Raw genomic sequence first — 24,192 nt, forward strand, 5'->3', positions numbered from 1 at the left:
CGGAAGCCTAGCCATAAAAGTAGTATACTCGCTGAAAACACATAGCGACAAGTTCTCTGTTAATGAGCAAGGAGACATTGTGACTCTTGCCAGGCTAGATCGAGAAGAAGATGACCTATACAGCATCATTGTAGAGGCAGTTGATTCTGCGGTGCCACCCAATACAGCTGTTGCTTTGGTACAGTATATTGCATTTTTAAATATTAAAAAAAAAAGGAGTGTAACATTAAAATATAAAAACAATACCCAGATAATAGTGTCATCTATTATGCAAGCATGAGTGTTTTGAGTATTCTGAGAGCTTATCGTATTTATTTATTGATTTTTTTAAGGGGACATTACCATCTTGAAATATTGTCAACATCAAAAATTGTATCACATCCTGAAAGAGTTGCTCTGTGAACAACCCACAATCAGAGAAACTCATTAACACTGAAACTGATTCTATGTGTAGTTCTGTCAAATGCGTGAAGTAGATGAGCTAAAAAGCCCCAGATTATTAATCCTGCTCATCTCTTCCAGTTAGAATATAGTTTGGTTTACCTGTAACAGTGAAGAATAAAAAAAAAACTGAGACAGAAGTTGTTTTGTATCGCCTTGGGTTTTTTTTGTCATTAGACTTCCATAGACCTAAATAACTGTTTTTATTGCTCAAATATATCTCTTTTTTTATTGCAGGTAACTGTCAGGCTGAATGACATCAATGACAATCCTCCAGTTTTCTCAACATTGATTCGGACTAATCTATCAGTTCCTGAGAACGCAGGCCTGCTAGACTTGGGCTTATTTTCTGCTACCGATCTGGATATAGGAGTTAATGCACTTATAAGCTATTCTTTGCAAGATGATTTTGCTGGAATGTTCCATATCAATAGTTCCACTGGCAAGCTGATGACAAAACAATCCTTAGACAGAGAAATGATGGACAGTTATGAGCTGAAAATAATAGTAAGTTGACAAATTTGATGCAAGTTTGCAAAATTCTCAACAGAGAGAGAGAAAGAGAGAGAATACTGAACTATCACAAGAAAATCCATCTTATTGCATTAGAATTCATTCATGTTCTGACTGTTTTTTGTGTGTTTTGTACCCGGAGCTTTTTTTTCCCTCTATGTTAATTGCTATTAGTCAAAAAATGACCCAGGAACATCAGATCTTAAACATCATAAAGCCACGCGACATCTTGCTGTGAAACCTGCAAAGAATTCCTGAGTCCATTTTAGACTGCGCAGCTGCCATACTGCCATATTTCTTTTATTGCTTTGCCAGTCCAAATCGTTTGTCCCTTTCACTTATTTTTCTCACTTTTGAAAAGGCATGTATTTAGACTTTTTTAAAATCTATAAAATTAATTGGGATTTCCCTGTTCAAAATGTAAAAGCATAGAGTTTCATCCCACCCCATTTATTTTGTAAGCATCTATCTATTCTAGTTGATTCCGTTGATGCTATTGCTATTAATCAGTTAAACTGATGTTTGAGCCTACAGATAACTGTTCCAGCATTGACCATTATGTACAAATGTACTCCAGGGAGATCTTTACTGCTGACTTAGATTACCTGACTAAATTATTTAACACAGCAAGAAACTCACAGGAATTATTCAGAACTACAAGGACGCATATTAAAAACTGAACAGTGTCTTCTGAAAATTTTAGAATTAATAAAAGTAGGCACTTCTTAAGAATCATTAAGAATTGTATATATGGGTCCTGTAGGTTAGGAGTTTTCCGTGGCAGATGTTAGTGCAATGTAAAATACACTGTGAATTTACCACATACTAGCTACCTTATACCACTTGCCCTGATACATTTCGAGCCTTCAAAATGCAAGGGATTTACTTATTCTTTTAAAGGCCACATCACAGATAGGCATCTTCAGATCATGGTTTTATGTTGATTATTGCCATGTCTGATCAATGGCACATATGATCTGGATCAGGCTTGAGCATTTCATTAATTGATCATGAAATGTGCCAGAGCACGTGATATGGTGATGATACCAGCCGCAGAAGACATGCAACACCAAATCAGGCATGGAGTTACAGCTGTGTAATTGGGTGATAACTGGTCTTCTGAGACAAAGTTTCCTTTCAAAATTTTTGGAACAAAGTTGAACTGACAAAGTGAGTTTGTATCAGTGAAGTGCTGTATTTAATGACAATTTTTCTTCTTCACAGGCCACTGATTCTGGCAAACCATCACAATCTGCAAGCTTAGTTCTAAGCATCGCTGTAGAAGATGTGAATGACAACCCACCAGAGTTCCCCCAAAAATCATATACCGTGGCTGTAAAAGAGAATGAGCCTCCACATGTGGTATGTGGCATTAAGAAAAAATAGCCTGTTCTTCTGCGGTTGTTCTCCCTGTGTAAGCTTGGAAGCAGTACTAATCCATGATGACTGTGCAGTGGGGTATATAGGTTTTGGACTTTGTGGGGTCTGTAAAGTCGCACAGTGCGCTAGTTTTATATGACAGTGGAGTGCCCATCACACTGACTCTTCCTCAAGCTCTCTTCATGTCCATCTCTCTTCCCCTTCTGCCCTTACCAATGATGCCAAACCGCGCAGGTTTGCAGAGGACCTACGGGCAGCATGTTGTAAAGCTGCTCTATATATTGTGCATGTATCCAGGACTTCCGCATTCTTAAATGTCCTGTCTTTCCCCCTGTCTATCCATTTCTGGCTCCATATCTGCCTTGCAGATGTGAACTAGTGGTTCACAGGAATCAAAGAAAGAAGCGTGACCTAAGATATGTCCATTACCTGCACTGCCAAATGCTGCATCAGTATTCTAGCAATGCCATTAATGGCCAGATGAGTAATTCAGGCAGTAAATACTATATAGTTAAATACCAACCTTGTGTGTGTGTTTTGCCACTCTCTTGGTTCTGCTCTAAACCCTTTTTTTCTCGTTTAGATTCTGAGTGCAACAGCCATGGATAAAGACATAGGGTACAATGCTATTATTCATTACACTATAATTGGAGAGACTTCTTCATTTTATGTCGGTGAACTTTCTGGAAATATTACATCTCTTCAACCTCTGGACTATGAAAGTAGTGCCCAGCATACATTTATTCTGAAAGCTTTCAATCCTGGGGAGCCATATTTACAGGACACAGCAAACATTACAGGTAGCTCTAGTTTACTACAAAAAATTTACCTTGGTTTCTCTTAGGGAGTATTTCAGCATGTGTAGTTTTAAGGCACAACGATAGCCTTCAATAGTAATATAGTCTGCCAAAGTAAACTATTGGAACTGATGATATGATGTTTTAATTATTGCCAGATTAAATTTTTCTCAAAAAAGGTTTGGTTTTTTTTGTCAAAAATGAATTTTTTTTCCCACAGACTGACATTACTTACTTCAATGCTTTCACAAATTTTTCTATGGCACTTTTAGAGTACCTTTGGCATTTTGACTGAAAAAATTTACAAAATCATCATTCAGTTCTTTTTCTGCTGGCTTACTGTAAAGCTACTTATTGGTTGGTGAGAAAAATTATTAATTTTTTTAATGTTACAAAAATAATGTTAAAATAACACTACCATCTTGGATTTCTTTTGCAAAAAATAGGGCTTTTTTCAAACTCTGTAAAACAGAAAACAACATAAATGATTTTTGTGAAAATGTTATCCTGGGTTTTTTTTTGCCAGCCCTAGTTTTGGTCAGTTTGACTGGAAGTGTTGATCCCATTACTTTTTGTTCTGTGTCATTTATGTTACTGTAGAGCCCTGCTTCACTAACAGTGGGCCATGACCCTACTGTGCCAGGTCATGTACAAACATAGCACTAACCAATCCTGTCTGTCAGTTCTTGCAATTTAAGCCAATTTAATTAAGACAAGAGATATCAGATTAACACGGGCATAGAAGGGAGCCCAGAGAAACAATACGATGATATTATTCATGACAGATAGTGGTGACAGCATGCTAGCAGTTCAGCCATTGTGAGAAAACTATTACCAGAGTTGTAAATAATTTAATCCACAAAGGCAGCAGTTTTGAAGTACGGAAAACAAGGTTGCTATCTGGTTTAAACTGAAAGAGCTCCAACTTAATTCAGAGGAGCTCTGCTGGTTTATATTAGCTGAAGAAATAGCCTGTAACCATTTAGGTGAAACTCATATTTGCACTCAGGCATGTACCTTGTTTTCTTAGTTACCGTGGAAGATGTCAATGAAGAAGGACCTGTATTTGACAAGCCCTCATATCACCAGATCCTTCCTGACAGTTCTACAGCTGGCACACTGGTAGTAGATATCAACGCAAGAGATGAAAACAAAAGTTATGATGAAGGCATTTTCTACAGTATTACAGGTATGTTAGAAAAACTCTCATGGGTGCTTATTATTAGAGTACTTGCATCCTGATAAACTGTTTTTGCAAAATGAAGTGTACTTGCAAAAGTCAAGTACAATGAAACTCTACATCTGTAGCAATCCTGTTCAAAATTAATGCAGTCAGCCATAGAAGTCCAGTGTTGTGAATCATCCATGCACAGAACTGAAATTTAAGGAGAGATTAGATGATAGTAGTATCCAAAAGCTCCAGTCACGATGGTGGCTTTCAGTGAGTGAGTACTATAGAAACAAAGTAGGAAATCCTTGTCCTACAGAAGTCATTGGGAATTTTAGATTTCACTTACAACATTGCCTTGAATTTAGAATCTAACAAAACACAGGATACAGCAGGTACATTTGAACAGGGGAAACCAGGAGGCTGAATATCTCTAAGCTCTGATAGTTATATCACATAATAGCATCTACAAAGCATATATGGTCTCTATAGCTATCATGCATCAAGGACAGCATAACCTTAAAGCAGACTCCTGGAAGACTCAGTGCTTAATTGATGCTCAGCTCCCAGCTTCACAATAGGGAGCTTGTAAACTGTCAGCCCTCGATACAGCTCCTGACATCTCTGTATGAAAGGAAGTGCTGTTTTATGTGTTTTACTCATGAACAAGAATGAACTGCTTGGAGATGTGATAATTAATGGCAGCCTTGGCTGTAGTGATCCTGAAATACTGAAGTTCAAGATCCTGAGGGTAGTGAGGAAGGCAAGTAGAAGAGTACAGACCCTGCACTTCAGGAGCCCAGACTTCAGCTTATTCAGGGAACTGGTGGGTGTGATCCTGCGGGAGGCAGCTCTGACGGGCAAAGGAGCTCAAGAGAGTTGGCGGATATTTAAGGCCAGCATCTGTCAAGCACAAGACTGGTCCATCCTGACGCTCAGGAAAATAAGTAGATGTATTAGGAGACTGACTTGGCTAAACAGAGAATTTTGGACTGAGCCCCAGTGCAAAAGGCAGTATACCAGGGTGGAAGCATGGACAGGCTACGAAGGAAGACTGTAAAAACATTGCCTGGGCGTGTAGGGATGGTGCTAGGAAAGTCAAAGCTCACCCAAAGCTGACGCTTGCAGTTGATGTCAGGGGCAACAGAAAGAGTTTCTCCCACTTCATTAGCAGTAAAAGAATAAAAAAGGAAACTGTGGGCCCACTGCCGATTGTGGTGCATGATTTAGTGATAGCAGATGCAGGTACAACCGACATACTCAGTGCCATCTCTGCCTTGGTCCTCACTGACAAGGTATTCCAGGCTTTTGTGACCGGAGGCAAGGTTCAAGGAGGAGAACAAGTACCAGCCATAGCTGAAGGCCGGGTCGGGGATCTCTCTTCCAATACCTAGGAGGAGGCTACTGAGAAGATGGAGCTAGGCTCTATACTAGCATGGGATGCATGACAAGAGGATGAGAGACAATGGTCATAAATTGAAATGGGGGTTCTGACTAGATATAAGGGGAAAAAAAATCCTCTATGAGGATAATTAAACACTGGAACAGGTTGCACAGAGAGGCCATCCTTGGAGGTTTTCAACATCTGACAGGACAAAACCTTGAGCAACCTGGTCTGAATTCAGTGATGACTCTGCTTTGAGCACGAGCGGGTGCCAAATCACATATACAGATTGCGATTTCAACCCACGTCTCTTAAGTCTGGGCATATAATTCAGTCGCTTGACTCTGCTGGCTCTGTTGAACATTTCCATCACCTGTTTTTCTCTCTTCAGATGGAAACTCAGAAGGCCTCTTTAATCTTTCCAGTACCACAGGACAACTCAATTTAACAAGAGACTTGTCAAAGCAGACTGTTCCCCTGTATTACTCTTTGACAGTCACTGCTACAGATTTGGGTGTGCCACCTCTTTCAACTTCTGTCAAGGTACTGAAATTTTTGCCTCAGTATCTACTTGCACAGTTTATTCACCAAATTGTTTTATTCTAAGCTGAGTGTAAGTACTCCAGGGAATGGGCATTAGGAGGCAAAACTGCAAAACTGGAGTCAGAATGTCCACTCTGTTTCAGGAATGGGACAAAGAATGATAATATTTATAGAGTTAGTCCACTGTAGCCATTGCTGACACACCACCCATCACTGTTTTGATCATTCCATTTCAGAAAAGATGTAACAAAGACAGAAGCTATGGACCATGAGGGAGGAATATTAGAGGAATGGAGACTTCTATGCAAGGTCAAAAATGTGGGACAGTAAAGGGGGATGTGATAGAAGTACATGATATGGTCAACAGGACACAGCAAATCAGATGTTCCTGTTTATTCTCCTATAATAGAAGAAAAAAGGAATTTTAAATTGAAGAGTGAGATATTTAAATATGAAGAAAGAAAAAGTTTTTACACTGCTTATAAATGGCTGGTGATCTTTTGCTAAACATCACAGCTTAAAATTCACACAGAAGTCGAAAAAGGACTAGAAATGTGTATGGATAAAAACATGTACAAAATTACATTCAGCTGAATTTTGAATTATGAGCCCTCATTCTTCAGAGCATTGGACAGCAGCTGGCTGGCATCATTTTAGAAAGAAGTTGTCATTATTTTTGTGAAGCATGAGGCATTATTTATTTATAGACTGCCACCATTTTTCAAATATAAATCAGTTGTAATTGTTTTAAATATATATAGTACTTTAAAATTCTGTACTTCCAAACTTATTTGATAACTCCTGCTGTGGTCATACATACACCAGGTGGAAAAATTTGTTACAAACAGAGATTAGTACCTCTTGCTGAGAGCTGTTTAGCCAAACAAGTCATCTGAAGTGTGCTGTATGTGATGAACTGCAATCCCTCTCTACATTTAGGAAAACATACTGGTGAACCTAAACTAATGAGGTTGCTGACATCTTTCGCTAACCTTTGCTACCTTTGAGATATGAATGTGTCAAACAGTATGCAGCCATCAAACTTTTTCTTTCTGAGAAAGCTCTAGACTTTTGCTGTTGCAAACCTGAAAAGTCTGCTAAACGTGAAAACATAGTTATATGACCATTGTGGTTATGTTTTTTTCACTGCAGGTGTCAGTAATGATTGCTCCCATCGGCATTTCATTCCCAGTGTTCTCTGAAGCAGTCTATCAACCTGCCCCGCTGAGTGAGAAGGCACTGCCAGATACATTCGTAGTACAGATCAGTGTGTTGTATAATGTCCCCGTGATATACAGTATTGTATCTGGTGATGAAAATGGTAAGCTATGAAAAGGGTAGGCTGTTTACATGAAATAACAAGGAAGAAGGTGTGTTAAAGAGCTATTGCTACGAGCACTTAGCTTGTGGATTATTTCTTCTATCTCTTCTTTTGCTTTTATCTCAGTTCTACAGGTGTTAATATTGCATGTATAAACTATTGTATCATCCAGAGGTACAAATTTGGTATGGATCAAGTGTGGCACATGACTGAGTTTCTGTCAGATTAGCTAGAGCCATGTGATCCAGAGCTGATTCACTGCCTTTATGCTTTTTCATGTCTGCTACAGGAGATCAGGTGGTGCCTGGTCAGGCATAAAGTTACAGTGAAGTGGAGAGACAATACCTAGTCCAGCATAAGTCTTGCTGGTAAAAAACTAACTCATCAGCATTCTCTTAACAAATTTGAACACGTAGAGTAAGTTTACATGGAATCACCTGGATCAGTGCTTTGTGTCAGATGTTTCTTTTTACTAATAACAAAAGCCCCAGAACTGATTATATTGTATCATCAAACATAGCCTCTATGTGTTCCTTTTTCTGTAAAGGGTTTTGTATGAAGCTGTGGTCCCCTTAAAGTTATCTGCAAATTCCTCTTGTCAGTAAGAACAGGAGGTCATAGGAAATACAAAAATTGGTGACTGAATCAGGATCAAATAATCTCTGACTGTTTCAGGGGAAGGTGAGGACTCCTGCTGGAGAATTGTGAACTTCTCCCCTATTGTTCCCATCCTGGCTTTCTGAAATATTTGTTTTTATTAATTATAGCCTGGATACTTCTGACATTCATGCAAATCCACATTGTATTTTATTTTGTTCTTTGAAGGACACTAACAGACGACAGTCATACACATAACATGTAGCTTGCATTGAAGGGCCCACATCTTCAGTTTAAAAATAATAAAATAATAGAGTAATTTCTGTTGTTTTTTTTTTTTTTAACAGGGTATTTTATTATTGATCCATCCACTGGTATCATAAGAACGAGAAAGAACTTGACAGTGGAACATTTTCCAGTCTCTTTTAATGTGCAAGCAACAGATTCATCTAACCATAGCATACATAATCAAGTTTCTGTGACTGTAGAAGTTATTGATGAAAACAATTTTCCTCCAGTTTTCCCATTCTCTCTAGTAGAAGAAAAATTGGAAGAGGTAAGAAAATGTCATCCTAAACCGAATCACAAAAACGAACCCTCAAAATAATAAAAAATATCTTATGTTGAATGTACAAGTAAACATCCTGGAACGGGAGGGGCTTACCATTCTGCCGTGTGATGTTCTGCAGTTTATTTCAACCTGAAACTTCCCATACAGAAAGAGAAGGGTCCAGAAATATGAACACATTAACAGAAAAGTGAATCTTTTACTAATGACGGTCTCCAGGAAGCAAAAAATAGCCACTCCATCTTGCATATTTGTACACAGAGCATCTTCATGTGCATTTCCAGTCTAGGGGATGCACTTGTCATCCTGCAGACTCTTTATCAACCTGTAAAGGAGCTTCATGCAGAGAAATAGCAGGCAGAAGTCTCCTCTAAAGTAGCATCATTTCTCCTCTTGATAAAATATGATCTGTTATGACTCTTCCTGCCCCTAAGTTATCAGTAGCATGAAACAAGGCAGATTTCAGTCTGCTGCTGTTATGTTTTGGAAGCCTGCAAAGGAGGCCACAGCATTTATTTATGCAAAAGCATCTAGCCCCACATTTCACTGTTTTGCATTTTCAAACAACACTTTTCACACTTTCATCTGCTAGATACTTTTTTTAAAAGAAGCACATTGATCATGTTTATATTTTCTATAGCACATACCTTGCCTTTGAGATTATCAACAAGCTCACATAAATTCTCTTTAAGACACAACTGATTTGAAATCTAGTCAATTTGTAACCTTGAGCTAAATATAGATTTAATTATTACACATCTTTTTATGTTCCCAGTTAGTTTAATGGAGAAGAGTTAGAATCACATTTCCCAAACTTAAAAATTAATTTCCACATGAAATATTTACACAGAAGGAACTGTTGGATGCCCTGTTGGATCATGTAACTTTAGATCAGGTCTCAAATGGCTGTACAGGTGAAACACTGATATTTACTGTCAATGTTAATGCAAATAACAGTTTTTTAAATGGAAGAAATAGAGAAGTTTTTTTCTGTCCTTACAGCTGAAAAGCATGATTATTAGCCAAATAGTATTCAGACAGAAACATGATTTTGAAGTTGAGAATGTCTATTGAGTTTCAAAGGAGGACTAGAAGCTCTTAAACTTTAGTAATTCCTTAAAGGCAAGCCAGACACTTGTGTTTGTCATTGGTCCTGTTTGAAAACACGGTGATCATCCTTGAAGATCACTGCTGTAGATAGAGACGGGGGGGAAATAACTGCTCTGTATATTACCAGAAAACAAGATTCTCTTACTGTGCTGAATGAACTGTGTAATTTTGATTGAAAGTGTCTATACTGTTGGAAGTGTATGTGGTGTCTGCTACTCCTCCTTCACATAAATCAAAAAATTGCAGCTAACCAAAGTCTCTGACAGCCTCAATCTGTTCTTTTTTGACAGAATTCACCCGCTACTCAGATTGTGCAGCTGAAAGCTCAGGATAATGATGCAGGCAGAAATGGTTTCCTAACATATGGCATTCTCAGCGGAGACAGACTAAAATTCAGAATAGATGAAGCTACAGGAATTCTTTATTCCACTGCCTCCTTTGATTATGAAGAAGAAGCTACAGAATATCAGGTTTGCTTTAGATTTCTTACATCTTTTCATAAGTCAGAGCTCTTTATCTTTCCCTTGGATAATTGGTGACATTTTTGTTTTGGTTTAGCTTGATCGGGCTTGAACATTTTATGCATTGTTTTAATATGCATCTCAAGATATGATTCATTATTAAAGCAAGACACAACTTGTAATAATGCCTAACCTGAAATTCAAGCAAGGCTTATAGACCCCCAGTCCTACAAACGCTCAGACACATGAGCACATGAATAACTAACTTCATGGTGACAGCTCATGTATTCAGTGTTGGCTGTTTGCTTGAATCTCTACTAGACTGAGACCTTGGAGATAAGACCCTCAGTTAAACTTCTTTTATTGTTGCTGCCACTACTGGATATTCTTTATGATCTTATTTTGCTTCAGGCAAAAATACTGGTGAATTGGTTGGTTCTTTATGGAAAGACTTTTTAAATCAAACAAATATGCCTTAAGTTTTCAAAAATTATTTTGAAGTGAATTCAGATTTTGAGTTTGAATTTCTAAGAATACTTCAAAATTTAAGAGCCATCCAGATCTTTTAATCTTTATGCAAATACCTATTTGTATGATTTCTCATTACCAATAATTGTGCGACTTACAGATTGTGGTATATGCTGAAGATGATGGAATCCCTGAGAAGAAAAGGGGTTATTGCACAGTTGTCGTGAAGATCATTGACGTTAATGACTGGCCACCTGTGTTTGATCCAGTGAATACATTCAGTGTAAATGAAAATGTGCCGGTGGGATTCATAGTTGGGAGAGTCACAGCAACAGACAGAGACATGGGAGACAACGCCTTTGTCCTATATAACCTTACAGGTAACAAGGGATTCTCTTACTGCACTGAAACAACGGTCACTTTGTTGTCTACGCTCTTACGAGCACAAATAGCATTATGCGGGTTATCTGCTAATCGCTTTCCACATAAGCCAAGAAGGTTCACTTTTGTCTGGTTTGGCATTTTCCTAATTTATGCTCACAGAATCTTTGAACTGGTTGAGTAGCAACTTCTCTTGCAGGAACTACTGTTTTTGTAATTTTAATCATACCCTTAATTACAATTAAAAGTCATATTTCTAAAAAATCTTTAACTGCTCCAGTGCTTTAACTGCCATCAGCAGGAGTAATTTTGATTAGAAAAAACAGCCATGGCTTTCTTGAATGACGAATAAAGATCTTAGGGCCTAATTCAGCCCTGTCTTGTAATACTGTTTGTGCCTGTGCCACAAGGTACCAAATGCTACTAAGTTAAGCCTCTCCTCAGCTTGTGGACTATGAGCGTTTCACAGCTACTTTGAGCAGATGTAAATGGTATCACAAGAGCATCAGGGACCTGATTCACTGTTGAGGGCTGCTGGCGAGCTGTCTGCTTCACCCTAGTGCTGGACATGTTTAGCTCTGCAGCGGAAGTGGCACAACAGGCACCATGTCACCTACCCTGCTACCTCAGATCTCTGCCCAGGCTACTAATGTAAACTGCCTGCAATTTCGTTTTATGTTAATGTGCCAACTTGTGAATTGCAGTGGCCGAGAGCTCTGGTTCATGCTTCCTGTCACATTTAACTGTGGTAGCTGATGGCATCACAGCTGGGAAAAGCACCCAGTTGCCCCTACACCTAAACCTGACAGAGATGGAGATTTAGAACCCTACGGACCGAAGCCTCCAGGAGTTAAAATAGTTGTTTCTGGTGTTGGACTATCATGAGTAGATGTATTATATATTTTAGGGTCTTTTATTTCCAATATGTGCGCAGTTTTTGATATGGCTTTGGACAAGGGTGGCCAAAAACAGTCAAAATCGCTGCCAGGTCTTTTGGCAGTCAAATTGTTTTTTCTGCGGATCTGTGTGTCACTCATTAGAGCCAGAGTACATGTAATGACATCTCTTCCTAATGGTCTTGGCTGGAATACTACCTTGTCACAGCGCTTCATGCCTGTTGCAACCAGTAACCTGAGATTGAACATACAGAAGGTCAGAGGACTGTAAAAGGCCTTTGTGTCCTCTGATCCTACAGTTACACAAGCATGGAGGAACTCATTTCCAGAGGTTCATCCCCAGACTGCAGTATACTGTCCATCATCATTTACATGCCTTGTAAGCATAAGTGCTATTAACTTTTGAGTGCAACAGGTATATCGGCAGGACTTGTTGACCCATTCTGTTGGCTCACATTTCAAATGCTCATCCACTCAAAATCTTTTCTGTTTTTCTTCTATATTACCCCTACTACATTAAAAAAGGGATTTTCATCAGCTCAAGACACAGGTAAACATATCATTTAAGAATGTAGTTAATTATGTGTTTCTAAGATGCATTAATTGATAATGCTTCTTTGAATGTATCTCAGGTGGTGGAGGAAATATATTTGAAATCGATGAAATACATGGGGACATTAAGATAAAGACCTCTCCAGACTATGAAACCATGAATAAATACAGCCTTACAGTGAACGCCATCAACAATAAATCTGCCCCTTTTTATCAGGTAAAAGAGCATTACTGTACTGAACAGTGACATTCCTAGTCAGAGTGGATTTGAACTAGTGGGAGAGAGATCTACGAAAGACATTTATTGTGCACAAGAAATTAGTCACCCAGTAACACTTAGGGTCATATTTTTGCTACCTGTGCCCATGCTGAGAAGTACTATACTTCAAAATTAGTCCAAATACTCCATAATTATGCATGGCAGAATTTGATCCTGAATTGTTTGACCAACCTGCACCAGAGAACAAGAATTCTTGCCTGCTGCTGTTAGTTAATACTGTAAATACTCTGATAATTTTCTGTGGCAGCAAAAGTAATTTGCAGAAAATTGTTCTAGCTCTGCTGTATTTCTTTTATTTGAAAAGTTATTACAAGCTTATTTAACAAAACTAGAACATGTGGCAGTTCCCTTATCCTCATCTAGCAGCAGCCGTATGACATGTTGGCCTCCTGAATACATCTTGTTCTTACTCATTCAGAAATCTTTCAAAAAGTAGAATCCTACTGCTACTTGGAATTTACTGTCCCTTTTATATTAAAATCCTGTAGTGATTTCTGATGTTGAGTTCACAAAATGAAACCTAGCCTGTTATTTCAGTACAGCATTTTCAAAGTCTAATTAATGCTTTTTGTTGCACATGCAAATAACAAAAATGTATCACTAAACAAGACATTCTAAATATTCTAAAATGCAAGAAACCATTTTGTTTTCTAGGCAACTGCTACTGTCATGGTTCTAGTGATTGATGTGAACGACAATGCTCCAGTGTTTGTTCAGAATTCCTATTCCGCTTCTATAAACATGATTAATCCTGTAGGTGCTCATGTCATAACTGTGAACGCCACAGACAAAGATCAGGTAACTACTCGTTTTTGATTCTGAGACTGCTTTAAGCTGCAGCCCAAATATATTTTTCTCCATTCTCTAGGCATGAAATATCAACTGTTCCTACCCTTCAAAATGTACTCACAGTGTGTGTAGTTTTCTTTAGTATGGCTATGGGAATTTTTCCCCTGGAAATTAATTATTACTATTAACAGTGATACCCAAATATAGGTCCCAGGACATATGACAGTGTGAACCAGTAAGTTTTATGGAACCTGTGGAAAGTGAATAGCTGAGGAAGTGAACAGATGAGGAATTTGAAGCACATTGTCTCAAGTCACATGGGGAGTCTAGAAGATAAAGAAATCTTCGCTTCCTGTATTGACTTATTAACATCCTCCTCCTCCTCTTCTGAAAATCTAGAATTAGAAGTTCTAATTTGTGAACTTTGCTCACAAAACTAATGTGTTGATGTTTTTGTATGAGCTGAAATAGGCTAGAAGTTTGTGCAGAACTCAAGGCCCATGATGAACCTAAGGCAGAACACTAAATACTTTGTTAGGCAAAGATATTTTTGTAAGGCTATAAATATGTATGACTTTTGGAACATCAGAAATAATTTTCTGGAGGAAAGTCTGTCCATTGGCCCTTTCCCATGCTGCTGCTCTTGTGTTACAGCTTAACACCAAGTAACTCTGAGCCTGGTTCCCTCTGGTTATTTAAAATGCCTCTGGCATTCTGTCCGTTTAAGCATGGAAATGTTAAGATTCCAGTGAGTCTGTACTACAAGACTTGAAGCACTGAAATAATATGGTCCTACATGAAGTTGTGTTCCTTTCATGGCAGGGGCAAAATGGCCTTGTTGAATATTACATCCTCCCTGATCTAAACTTCAGCCAGTTCTTCCTGATAGAAGATAGGAGTGAGGGGAAAATAATAACGACTGGAAACCTGTCCAGATCGGGAGAGATCCATTTAACAGTAATGGCTGAAGACCAAGGTTCTCCGTCATTAAACGGCACTGCTATGATTACTCTTAATGTGCTTGACAACAGTCCGTTTGTTCCTCAGTTTAACAACACGGAAATCAGGTAAGGTTTCCATATTAAGTTATATAACTGCTTCATATTCTCCATGTAGTGGAAAACCAGTAAAGCTGAAGCTAAGTTTCGTAGCAATTCCCTTTCCTTTTCTTGTAGAAGAAAGGACATTAGTTTTTAAATAACGAGTCTAGGAAATCCTGCTACTCCAGTGGCTCTGTGTACATGATGCCGGGCATTACCTTTCATTTCTTTGGTGTGCAGCTTGTGTACATCATCCTCTTTGTCCCTTTCCTCTTGCACACTAATAAAAAAGTATTGATTTTTATTGCAGTCATTGTTAATTGAATATAAGAAGTGCTGTCCATGCTAATACCTTCTCTCTTGTCAGCCCACAAATGAAAATCCTCCTTGCCCTTTACTCAAGGATAAACAAATGTCTGGCCGGAAAGGTGAAATTACACTGCACTCTGAAGGCCAGTGAGCTCTAGCAAACATCCCGAGGGGAGAAAACTTGCTCTTAAGGAGTTAAATTTCAAACTCTGTCAGCACGATAACTGTTATGAAACTTAACATTATGATTTATCATTTCTTTTCTATATTAGTGTTTCAGTTATGGAAAACACGGGAGTGGATCATTTAATTTACACTTTTGCTGTGGCTGAAACTTTAGGAAAACAGATTGTTTATACAATTGTATCTGGCAATGAAGCAGGTGAGTATTATTTCCTTTCTGCCTTAAAATAGCTAAGATAATAAACTAACCGGTCATTTTTGTGGCAGATACTACTGTATTTAATGAGGAGATGGAAAGCAAGGATAAAAATTTGTGTTTTTTTTTTTAAAGAAAGAATGTAAAGAATTTATTTCTTTCAGCAATCTTTAGCATGAGAATTTGTTAATATTCTTTGGCTAGAGAGTTGGTGATGTAACTTGCCAGCAAATGGGTTCCTATATCTTAAATTAGAATAATTTACAGGCTAAGGGAGCCAAAAGAGAAATGGCTGTAAGCAAGCAGCTTCCTCCCTGCCAATCACTCTTAGTCTATCATTTCCTTGCACTTGTACCTACTTAGGGGCATCTAGTTTTCTTCAGCTCTTGCAGCATTGATGTGACTTTGTTTGCCACAAAAAAAATTGGAATAATTAAAAACTGATGGGAAAATTGCAAATCAAGTGAAAAAGGACTTGTGCCACAAGAAGCTACAGTTCTGTTTTCCAAGTATATTGCTCCTTTACATGTTTAAAGCCTGTTTGGTCTAGGATAGGGCCCCAGCTGTGATGCCTTCGCTGCTCAGTCCTTGGTAGTGGTGCATTTCACGTCCTTAAGAGCAGAGGGCCTATGGAAGCATCCAAAGAACAACCAAAACACAAAAGGTAGGAAGCATGCAAGTGAAATGGTAACAACAACAACTCAGGTGCACATTTGCCTTTCAGGTCATTTTGGATTGGATCCAAAAAGTGGTCAGCTGAAAACAGCAATTAATTTGAACTATGAGAAAGTTTCTCAGTATGTAATTTTTATTGAAGCAAACGAAAATCCCTCATCTGCCACCCAAGTCCAGCGTTCAGGTAACTTTCCTTTCCAGCTTGAATCAGGGGTGATGAACACATGACATTTGTCTTCTGTATTTGCAACCAGCTAGAGAAAACATGATTTTCTTTAACTGAAAGTTCCGGTGTGAAAGATGACAAGCTGAAGGTCAGGGTTTTGCAGCAGTGCACCGACAAGAGAAGCAGTCTTCCTCAGCAAATGCACGCCCCCACAGGGCCCTACCACGGTCTCAGAGGAGAACGTTGTAGCTGGGCATTGGGCTCCTGAGCACCAGCTGGAGCACCTGCCTGTCGCTTGCTTGCTACAGCATAGCCAGCTGGAGAGGGCTCCCTTCCTCCTCCCTCATCCTCACGCGCAGCACAGATGCTGCTGTAAGGCCACAGCCCAGTCCAGCCTCTGAAAGCTGTGCTTTGTTGATGTTTGTTTGACAGGAGCCTGAGCAGTGTCAGAGTTAACCTGCATTTGTTTAATAGGTCTGTTTTCTCAAAATGTGGCAATGCTGAAAATCTCAGTGCAAGATGTAAATGAAGAGCCAGCATTTTCGAATAGCGTCTACTCAGTTCGGATACTGAACTCTGTGCCGTACAAATACCCAGTTATTACTGTTCAGGTAGAGTATCTTTCTGTCCTCTTCATAAGGAAAGGCTTTGGAAAGACTTGGATTTCCTCCCCAAGTAAACTAGGTTAAAGGAACTGTTAAATCTGCTCTTGAAAGCTTGAGCCAGATTCTGCCCATCATCCAGGTTTCACACAGTGTGGGTGAAGGGAACCAGTCCATACCTGTCCTACGAGTCGGTCAGTCAGAAGAGCTGTGCAGACTCTTCTGACTTAGGGCTATTATTGTTTGGTCCCTAAAGGTTTTTACACCGCACAGACTACCGTTCCCTCTCTGGCACTGTTAACTGCTTTGTTATCTATCAGACCCAAAGGGGAAATGAGTTACAAAATGGAGCAGTTCTCATACTTGTCCTTTCCAAGTCTGGTGTTATCCTTCAGTTCCTGTAGCGAGCTCCCTTTATGGCTGCAGCAGTAGAATCCTCCAGACTTTATGGGAAACGTATTTCTGCTTGTATAGCCCTGGTCTGATTCTGCGTTTGTGCTCCACTTTGCTTAGTGCACAGGAAAAAATATGACAGCCACTAGCCTAGAATATTCCAGTCTTACAAATAGACGCTGGAGAGCTTTATGTTTGAGGAGTGAAGTACAGCCCAAAGCCACAAGCTGAGTTTCACAAATCGCCTTTCTTTTTTGAACCCAGGCCACAGATCCAGACTCAGGAGAGAACGGCCTTCTGCTGTACAGCTTAGTGCATCATGAAACGAATCAGTTTGACATCGATGAAAACACAGGGCAGATTTTTACAGTTTCTGTAAGAAGATGGGCTGGAACAGTTTCTCTGCAAGTCCAAGCTGCAGACCAAGGTGGGAGAGGACTTACAGCCCAGACAACTGTCAATGTAAGGAAGATCACTGTGTAGTGCTGTTTTGCTTCCATGTCAAAAATCTGTATACAAGAAGGGCTAGTTTGGTACTGACGAAAGAAATATTGAATGCCATGTTGTGAGACTGCTAGATGTACCGATACAAAGTATATAATCTCAGGCCAGAATTACTAGGTTGCCATTTCCATTAACAAGGAAAAATATATTGACATGAAAATTGACTTTTACAGGACAATTACACTTATGGACCACATTAATCTCTTAGATAATTCAGGCCATGACTAACTTAACAAAGTTGTCTTGAGCTAGGGAGCCTTGGGGTAAGATTCTGAAAGGAACTGCTTGGCAGTAACTGTGAGCCCAGAAACACGACCCCCCCCCCCCCAGTATACCTTATTCCTGGGAGGAAGTTATTCTTGAGTTATTTTGAGTTATTCTTTCCTTGCAAGGAAAGATTTACCTCAACTCAGGGGCTGTATCAGGTATTGCAAGTTTGATACCACTTCCCTTCCAGCCTCCTTGGTGCAATTTCCCCAGGATATCCTCTTCAGTAGTGTATGACCTCCACGTAGCTGCACAGCAGATACATTTTAACCTGCTATCCGAATCCCAGCTACTCTGGTGAAGGTTTGACATATAAAACTGTAGTTAGATAATAGAGTCCTTTAAGTGCTGCATTTATAATAAATTGCTTGTACTGCACATGCAGGTAACTGATGGGTATAACTGGAGAGCATGCAGAGAAATTTATATGTTTTCAAAATTTATTCATACTTAATTTTAGAAATCTGTTTCTTAATAAATTCTTAATTTAATTTCTTAATAAATTCTTAATAAATTCTTCAATTTTTTAATTGCCTGTAATACTATTTTAACATTTATTTCTATTGAAATTATTGACATGGAGAGTTATGAGTTCTCATTTTTAGCCTCACAATTAGAGTTTTTTTGAAAGTCAATCTTGGGAATGAAGAGAGATATATAAATGCTTTAGAAAACCTTACATGTGATTTATTCATTTTGTAGGTAATCGTTGATGCCAGTTCCAGTGACAACATTGTGGTAATTGTTCTTAATCAGATGATCAATGCTGTTGAAAGAAATATTGCTGAAGTAAAAAGGTATTTTTGAAGCTATGAAGTTTATTCTGATATACCTAATGACAAATTTAGAGTCCCTTTGAGACAGGGGTCTGACAATCTACAGGGGATGTATTACAGCCTGGGTCTGTGAAAAGCCGGGCTTTCAATTTGATATAATTCAGGATAATTTCGGGGAGTCCACAGGAATCCACCTGAAAGATATGCCTGTTTTTTCCTGGTAAGGTTTTGGCCTGCACTGAAGACTGTCAAAAAAGTCTTTGGACTAGATAATTTCCAGAGGTTGCCTCTTACTTCAACAGTTCTATGAATTTCAACAGACTAGCATAAAACTTTTCATTGCTAGTAAGACTAAAAGGAAATGATCGTGTTGCTAGCTCTAGTTTTTCTAAACAGAGAAGTTAACAGGTGGTTTATGGGTCTGCCATGCAAATGCTCTGCCCTTTGCACAGGGTTGTCATGACTTTTAATTTTTATGAGGTTTCCTCAGTTTTATGAACTTAAATGACATCAGGAGAAGAGCTAATATACTGGCATTTTATTGGATTAGTTTGAACTTCCTCTCCTTCTGTAAATCATGCAAGTCTAGCTCTGTCTATGGAAAATATGCTTTAACTGGCTGCCGAAGGAACAGAATGCCCCAAGATACAAACGTGGAGATGGACAGGATAGAGGATGTACTGACCTTTCGTTCTCTGACACGTATCCTCAGATGAGTCCGCAAACCAAAACCACCTTTGCTACAAATGAAAAATCCCCCTTGCGGCACAGCAGCAGTGTTTCTCAAGGGGGTCTCAGCCCTACAGCAGTAGGGGATTAGCTAGCAACGTGTGGATGGTCACAGTATAGTTAAAAATGTACACTGGCCTTTTTGGATTGTTTATGAGGCACAAAAGATTTTGTTTGACTATATATAAGCAGGTATTTTCACTGGAAATATGAGGCCTTGAGTCCTATGCTTTTGAGGGAAGATCACTTTAAAGGATGGAAAAATGAGTTTGTAACATCAACACTGTCACAGCACCTATTTCCCGTTGGTAAAGATTAGACGGAAACCCTAGAGCTACTTGTCACACCTTTCTTTGAAGCAGCTGGTACCGACTCCTGTCACAGTGATGGATTAATGGGGCCAATGGTCTGATCCAGTGTGAAAATACCTCTTTTTATGGAGGATCACGAGAACAGATTCCCATCTCCCTACCTTTAATGTTTATAACACTCTATAGGTATCACTGCCTGTATTTATAAAAATAATGTCAAGCATGAAATGAGCCTTATGTTACTTGGTAAAGCATGACTAAATATACGATATGCTATGCAATATTGGTTATGAAATCCATGTATAAAGGTTTGTTAATCCTTATTCCTCTAAGTATTCAGTTATGCTAATGGTAACTATCTAAGAATTTTTAGGCTATGTACTAAAGTTAATAGCATCTACTAAAGAAAAAAGTGCCTTCGTTTAGTAGTCAGAGCTGGGGACTGGATGTTCTTTTTCTCTGCTACTACTCAGTCACTTTATGATATTGGGCAAATAGCTTAACTCCTTTGCTGATGATAATCCTGCAGTTTGGCATCCTTAGACTAAAACACTAAGTACGTGCAACATGTTGTAAATGCTACTTTTCTATCACTTCCAAAGTAAAAGAATTTGTCATTGCCCAGTTAATTAAAAATTTTCTTAATATGATGGCAGGGTCCTCGAAGAAATACTTGCATGGAATATATACATCATTGATTTTTATTCCAATGAGTTTGAAAGAAGAGCAAGAGAAAGCACGGATGTAACCTACTTAAAAATTATTGCTGTTGATGAGGCAGCCCAAGAAATACCTGCAGAAGACGTAAAAAGGTCTGTATCTTACGGTTGGTCCTCTGCATGTCAGGAAGGTTTTGTTTCCCTTAAAATTATCAATGTCTTGACTGGGTGGATTTAGACCAAATATCAATTTACCTGAGACTTGCCTCAAAGCTCAAACTGAGCTTTTAGAATTCAGAAAGTCTTCATTAATTAGTCAAAGGTAATTTCCAGAGCTTGTCAAAACCAAATGAATATGGCTGTTTAATTGTGCAAGACATACTTAAAAGTCACTTTTTAGGAAAACTGAAGCAGAAAGATTATAATTAAAATAGATATTGCTTTCACTTCAGAATTGCAGAATGTTGATTAAATATTTTAATTTTAGGTGTATTTTATATTTCTTTCATAACATGACAGTGGTATGAACGCATATTCACAAAACACTGTATAAAGGGCGGCTGCTATTTAAAATGCATGATGTGATTTCTAGACTCAGCTTCTGTGTTTCACTAGGAATTGTTTGTGGCTGATTGATAATACCAGTGGAGGCTGTGGGCAGGGAAAGCACCCTGCACTGATGAAGCTTTTTGACTGCGGAAAGCTCTGTTGGCATCTGTAAAGCGATATATGTGGATTTAGAGGATATGTACCTCAAGTTCACTGTTCCAAGCTTTGCAGCATTTTAGTTCACATCAGCCCCTGGGCTGGTTGCTAGAAATGGAATTTTTCCGTGAAAGATGTGAAACGTCTGACTCTTTGGAAAGGACGCCTGCTCTTGGTAGACTCTGGGATGAGTTTTCTCTCATTTTCTTCTTTTCTTCACTACTCTGCAGACCAAAATGAAGGTCTGAGAAATCACCAGCATTTTACTTTTCTATCTTCAGAAAACTTACAGAGCAGAAGATCATCATTCAGTCAGAACTGGAAAAAATATTTGAAACGTCTGTTACTGCTGACGTAGGAGAGGTTCCTGCTGCCTCGGTGTCCTCTGAACTCATTGCAACTATCGTTCTAAGTGTTCTGCTGGGCTGCACCCTTGTAGCCTTCCTGGTATACATATTTATTACTATAGAAAGGTATAAATATTTTTACTTTAACAATGTCATTTAGATTGAACTTACAACTAGGAAATTTACTTTAAATGTCAGCTTGAAAAATACTTTCTATCTGATAAATTACTGATATTTGGATGGAGTATTGCCTAAGATTTGCTGTAAATTAAAATGTCTAGACTTTTTTCCTGTAGATATTAGATACCTCTTTTACTCCACAGCAACTCAAAGTTGGTTTCTTTTTTGTGTTTGTCACAGAGCGACAGCAAAGAGAAATCCTTTTAAAACAGAGAAATGTGGATAGCAGAAACTGTAACTAAGAAGGGGGGCACAAGTAGCTATAGCATACCCACATAATTCTCCACTAGTCCCATGAATTTGCATGCTGAAGTCGAGGGAAGTTTTGCTGTTGACTTCAATGGCAACAGGACCATATCTTTGTGGAAAATGACTAGATTTCCAAGAGGGCAGTGGGTATTTAATCTTTTGCCATTAATATGTAGTCTTAACAATTTTGCAGAAAAACAGGAAATAATACTCCAGACTAATCCCCGGAATAATACTGGTAACACATGTTGTGTGTTAAACTTATGACACAAATATTCCATGTTTTGTTTTTAAAACTTCAGAAAGAACGAACCATTTTATTTTCATGTATTTGTCATTTTCAGGAGTAAGAAGCAAAAGTGGTTTGTTGGGAAGAAAACTGAAATTATTGAGGGTTTTGATAATCCAGCTGTAGCTGACATAAATGGAAGTCCAAAAATCATAGAGAAACCAGAGCACACGAATAATGTGTAAGTAAAATGCTGATGATATCACAAAGCTATAAAAAAACAGCATATCAAAAGATGTGCTTTTTTATTCTGATAATATGGGATGTTCCCTGTACCTTTCACTAATGTATACCTTAATTTGTAAGAACTGTTACTGTAGTAGGTTATAAACTCTATGCCTGAAGAAAGCTAATACCTTCTACTAAAGTCTTGTAACATAAATTACACGGGCAAATTCCTGCTTACTCTTTAGCAAATTGTTGATCTCTATGCAGAAAAATCCCTTTGGGATACAAGAAGCTACATAATGTTCACCTGGGTAAAATCCCAGTGATTTTGAAACTAGTGTACATACTGCTCACAGATTCAGAGAGGCCAAGACTTGGTCACTTAACTGTCTGAAGGTGTTATGAATTCTCTTAACTCTCTTTCAGGAACACTGAAATAACAACGTTTACCAGCATGGAAGACACTCAAGGAGGGGATGCTGATAAAGATGTATTTGAGGCGGAACAAAAATGCGATTATCTTGAGACACTGCTATTAGATTTGGAAAGTGAACATGAAGGAAACGTAGGAGCCCAGCCTGTTGCAGAAATTACAACAAAACAGGTAATTAGCTTTTCATTTGCAAAGACTGGAGTAAAAGATATTTTATCATTATTCATCAAATAATAACTGAAATAATTATCGAAGGCTGCAAGCCAGTAACTGAACTCAACCATTTTTTAAAGTACTTGTGGGGGAAAAAATCTTATCTGAAGTAATGAAAATCTTTGAGATGGGCTGTTCGTCTCTGCTTACAAGCAGGAGGAGGATGACAAGGACTTTGTTGTCCCCAAAAGAAGGATGATTCTCTTGCATCTTCTACCATATGTACAGAAAGGGTTCTCATCTACTGCTGCCCCTAAAACCTGCAGCCTCGAACAATGCTTTGCAAGCTTCAGAGACAGAATATACGTAAAGTTATACTACTTCTGTTGCTTAGAATTTGTGCACTCTGTACCATTCATAGTCTTTTGCCTCATCTGTGTTACTCATGTTTTCTTGCAGAATGGCTTTTTGACAGATAAAAATGATGAGCCAGCTCGTCCATTAACACCTGATCCCATAATACACACTCCGGACAAAGAACTGAAAGGCGTGAGATTTTCAGAAGTGGCAGTTATTTTGGATACAGAGACTGAACAAGATGAGCCTGATAACGAAGACTTATTTTTCAACAATAATTAAAAGATGCGTGAAGAAACCTTTTCTTTATGAAAAATCACAATGACACTTATTAGAACAATACAGAATTCAGTGAGTAATAAAAATACGGGAATGCTATCTAGATTTTAATTCCTGCTGCTCCTGTTATTTGTGCTGTAAGAGATGGACAGGAAAGAAAATACGAGCTAAAAAGAGGGGCTGCAGAATGACTGTATTTCACGCTTACTTCCCTGGGAGCAGCGGTATCTCAAAATGTATTTAATTCCTTATAGGATGTGTAAAATAGCAACACAATAAAATAATTTCGAACGTGATGCCTTTTCCTTATTTTAGTTCAAGTATTTCTCAATCAAAGAATCGCCTATTCTTCTGCAGGTGATCGTTTACCATCGTTGCCAGTTTTTGAAAATGACTGGACAGCCCTTCCTCTTCAGCTGGTGCCTTTCATTCTCATAGGAAATAATACTTAGTTCAGTGGAGCCGCTAGTCCTCCCCGCCCGCCGCAGCCCCCGCCGGCGACACCTGCGCCCCGGCACTGCAGCAGGCCACCCGCCGCGGGGAGGGGCGCGCGGGCGGCGGCGACCAGCCCGG

General features: G+C 38.7%; 1 protein-coding gene across 1 annotated transcript; it reads left to right on the top strand.

Moving 5' to 3' along the window:
* Positions 1–463: 463 nt before the first annotated feature.
* LOC112965291 (protocadherin Fat 1-like) lies at positions 464–24,102 on the top strand. The gene is made up of 23 exons (XM_026064143.1): positions 464–472; positions 679–948; positions 2,179–2,316; positions 2,918–3,134; positions 4,162–4,320; positions 6,075–6,226; positions 7,379–7,547; positions 8,492–8,700; positions 10,113–10,292; positions 10,912–11,131; positions 12,661–12,797; positions 13,515–13,658; positions 14,472–14,716; positions 15,271–15,380; positions 16,102–16,236; positions 16,693–16,829; positions 17,478–17,675; positions 18,687–18,781; positions 20,457–20,612; positions 21,446–21,637; positions 22,285–22,410; positions 22,824–23,001; positions 23,443–24,102. The coding sequence occupies exons 1-23, from the start codon at positions 464–466 to the stop codon at positions 23,620–23,622; spliced, it is 3,756 nt and encodes a 1,251-aa protein (XP_025919928.1). The 3' UTR covers positions 23,623–24,102.
* Positions 24,103–24,192: the final 90 nt, after the last annotated feature.

The sequence above is a fragment of the Apteryx rowi genome, unplaced genomic scaffold (genome assembly GCF_003343035.1).
Source record: "Apteryx rowi isolate R43461 unplaced genomic scaffold, aptRow1 scaffold_21, whole genome shotgun sequence".
NCBI lineage: Eukaryota > Metazoa > Chordata > Aves > Apterygiformes > Apterygidae > Apteryx > Apteryx rowi.

Bases quoted from the DNA above. Each gene is read 5' to 3' on its own strand.
- LOC112965291 (XM_026064143.1), top strand. The intron at 3,135-4,161 runs GTAGCTCTAGTT...TTGTTTTCTTAG, and splicing joins GGACACAGCAAACATTACAG to TTACCGTGGAAGATGTCAAT. The intron at 16,237-16,692 runs GTAACTTTCCTT...TTTGTTTAATAG, and splicing joins CACCCAAGTCCAGCGTTCAG to GTCTGTTTTCTCAAAATGTG.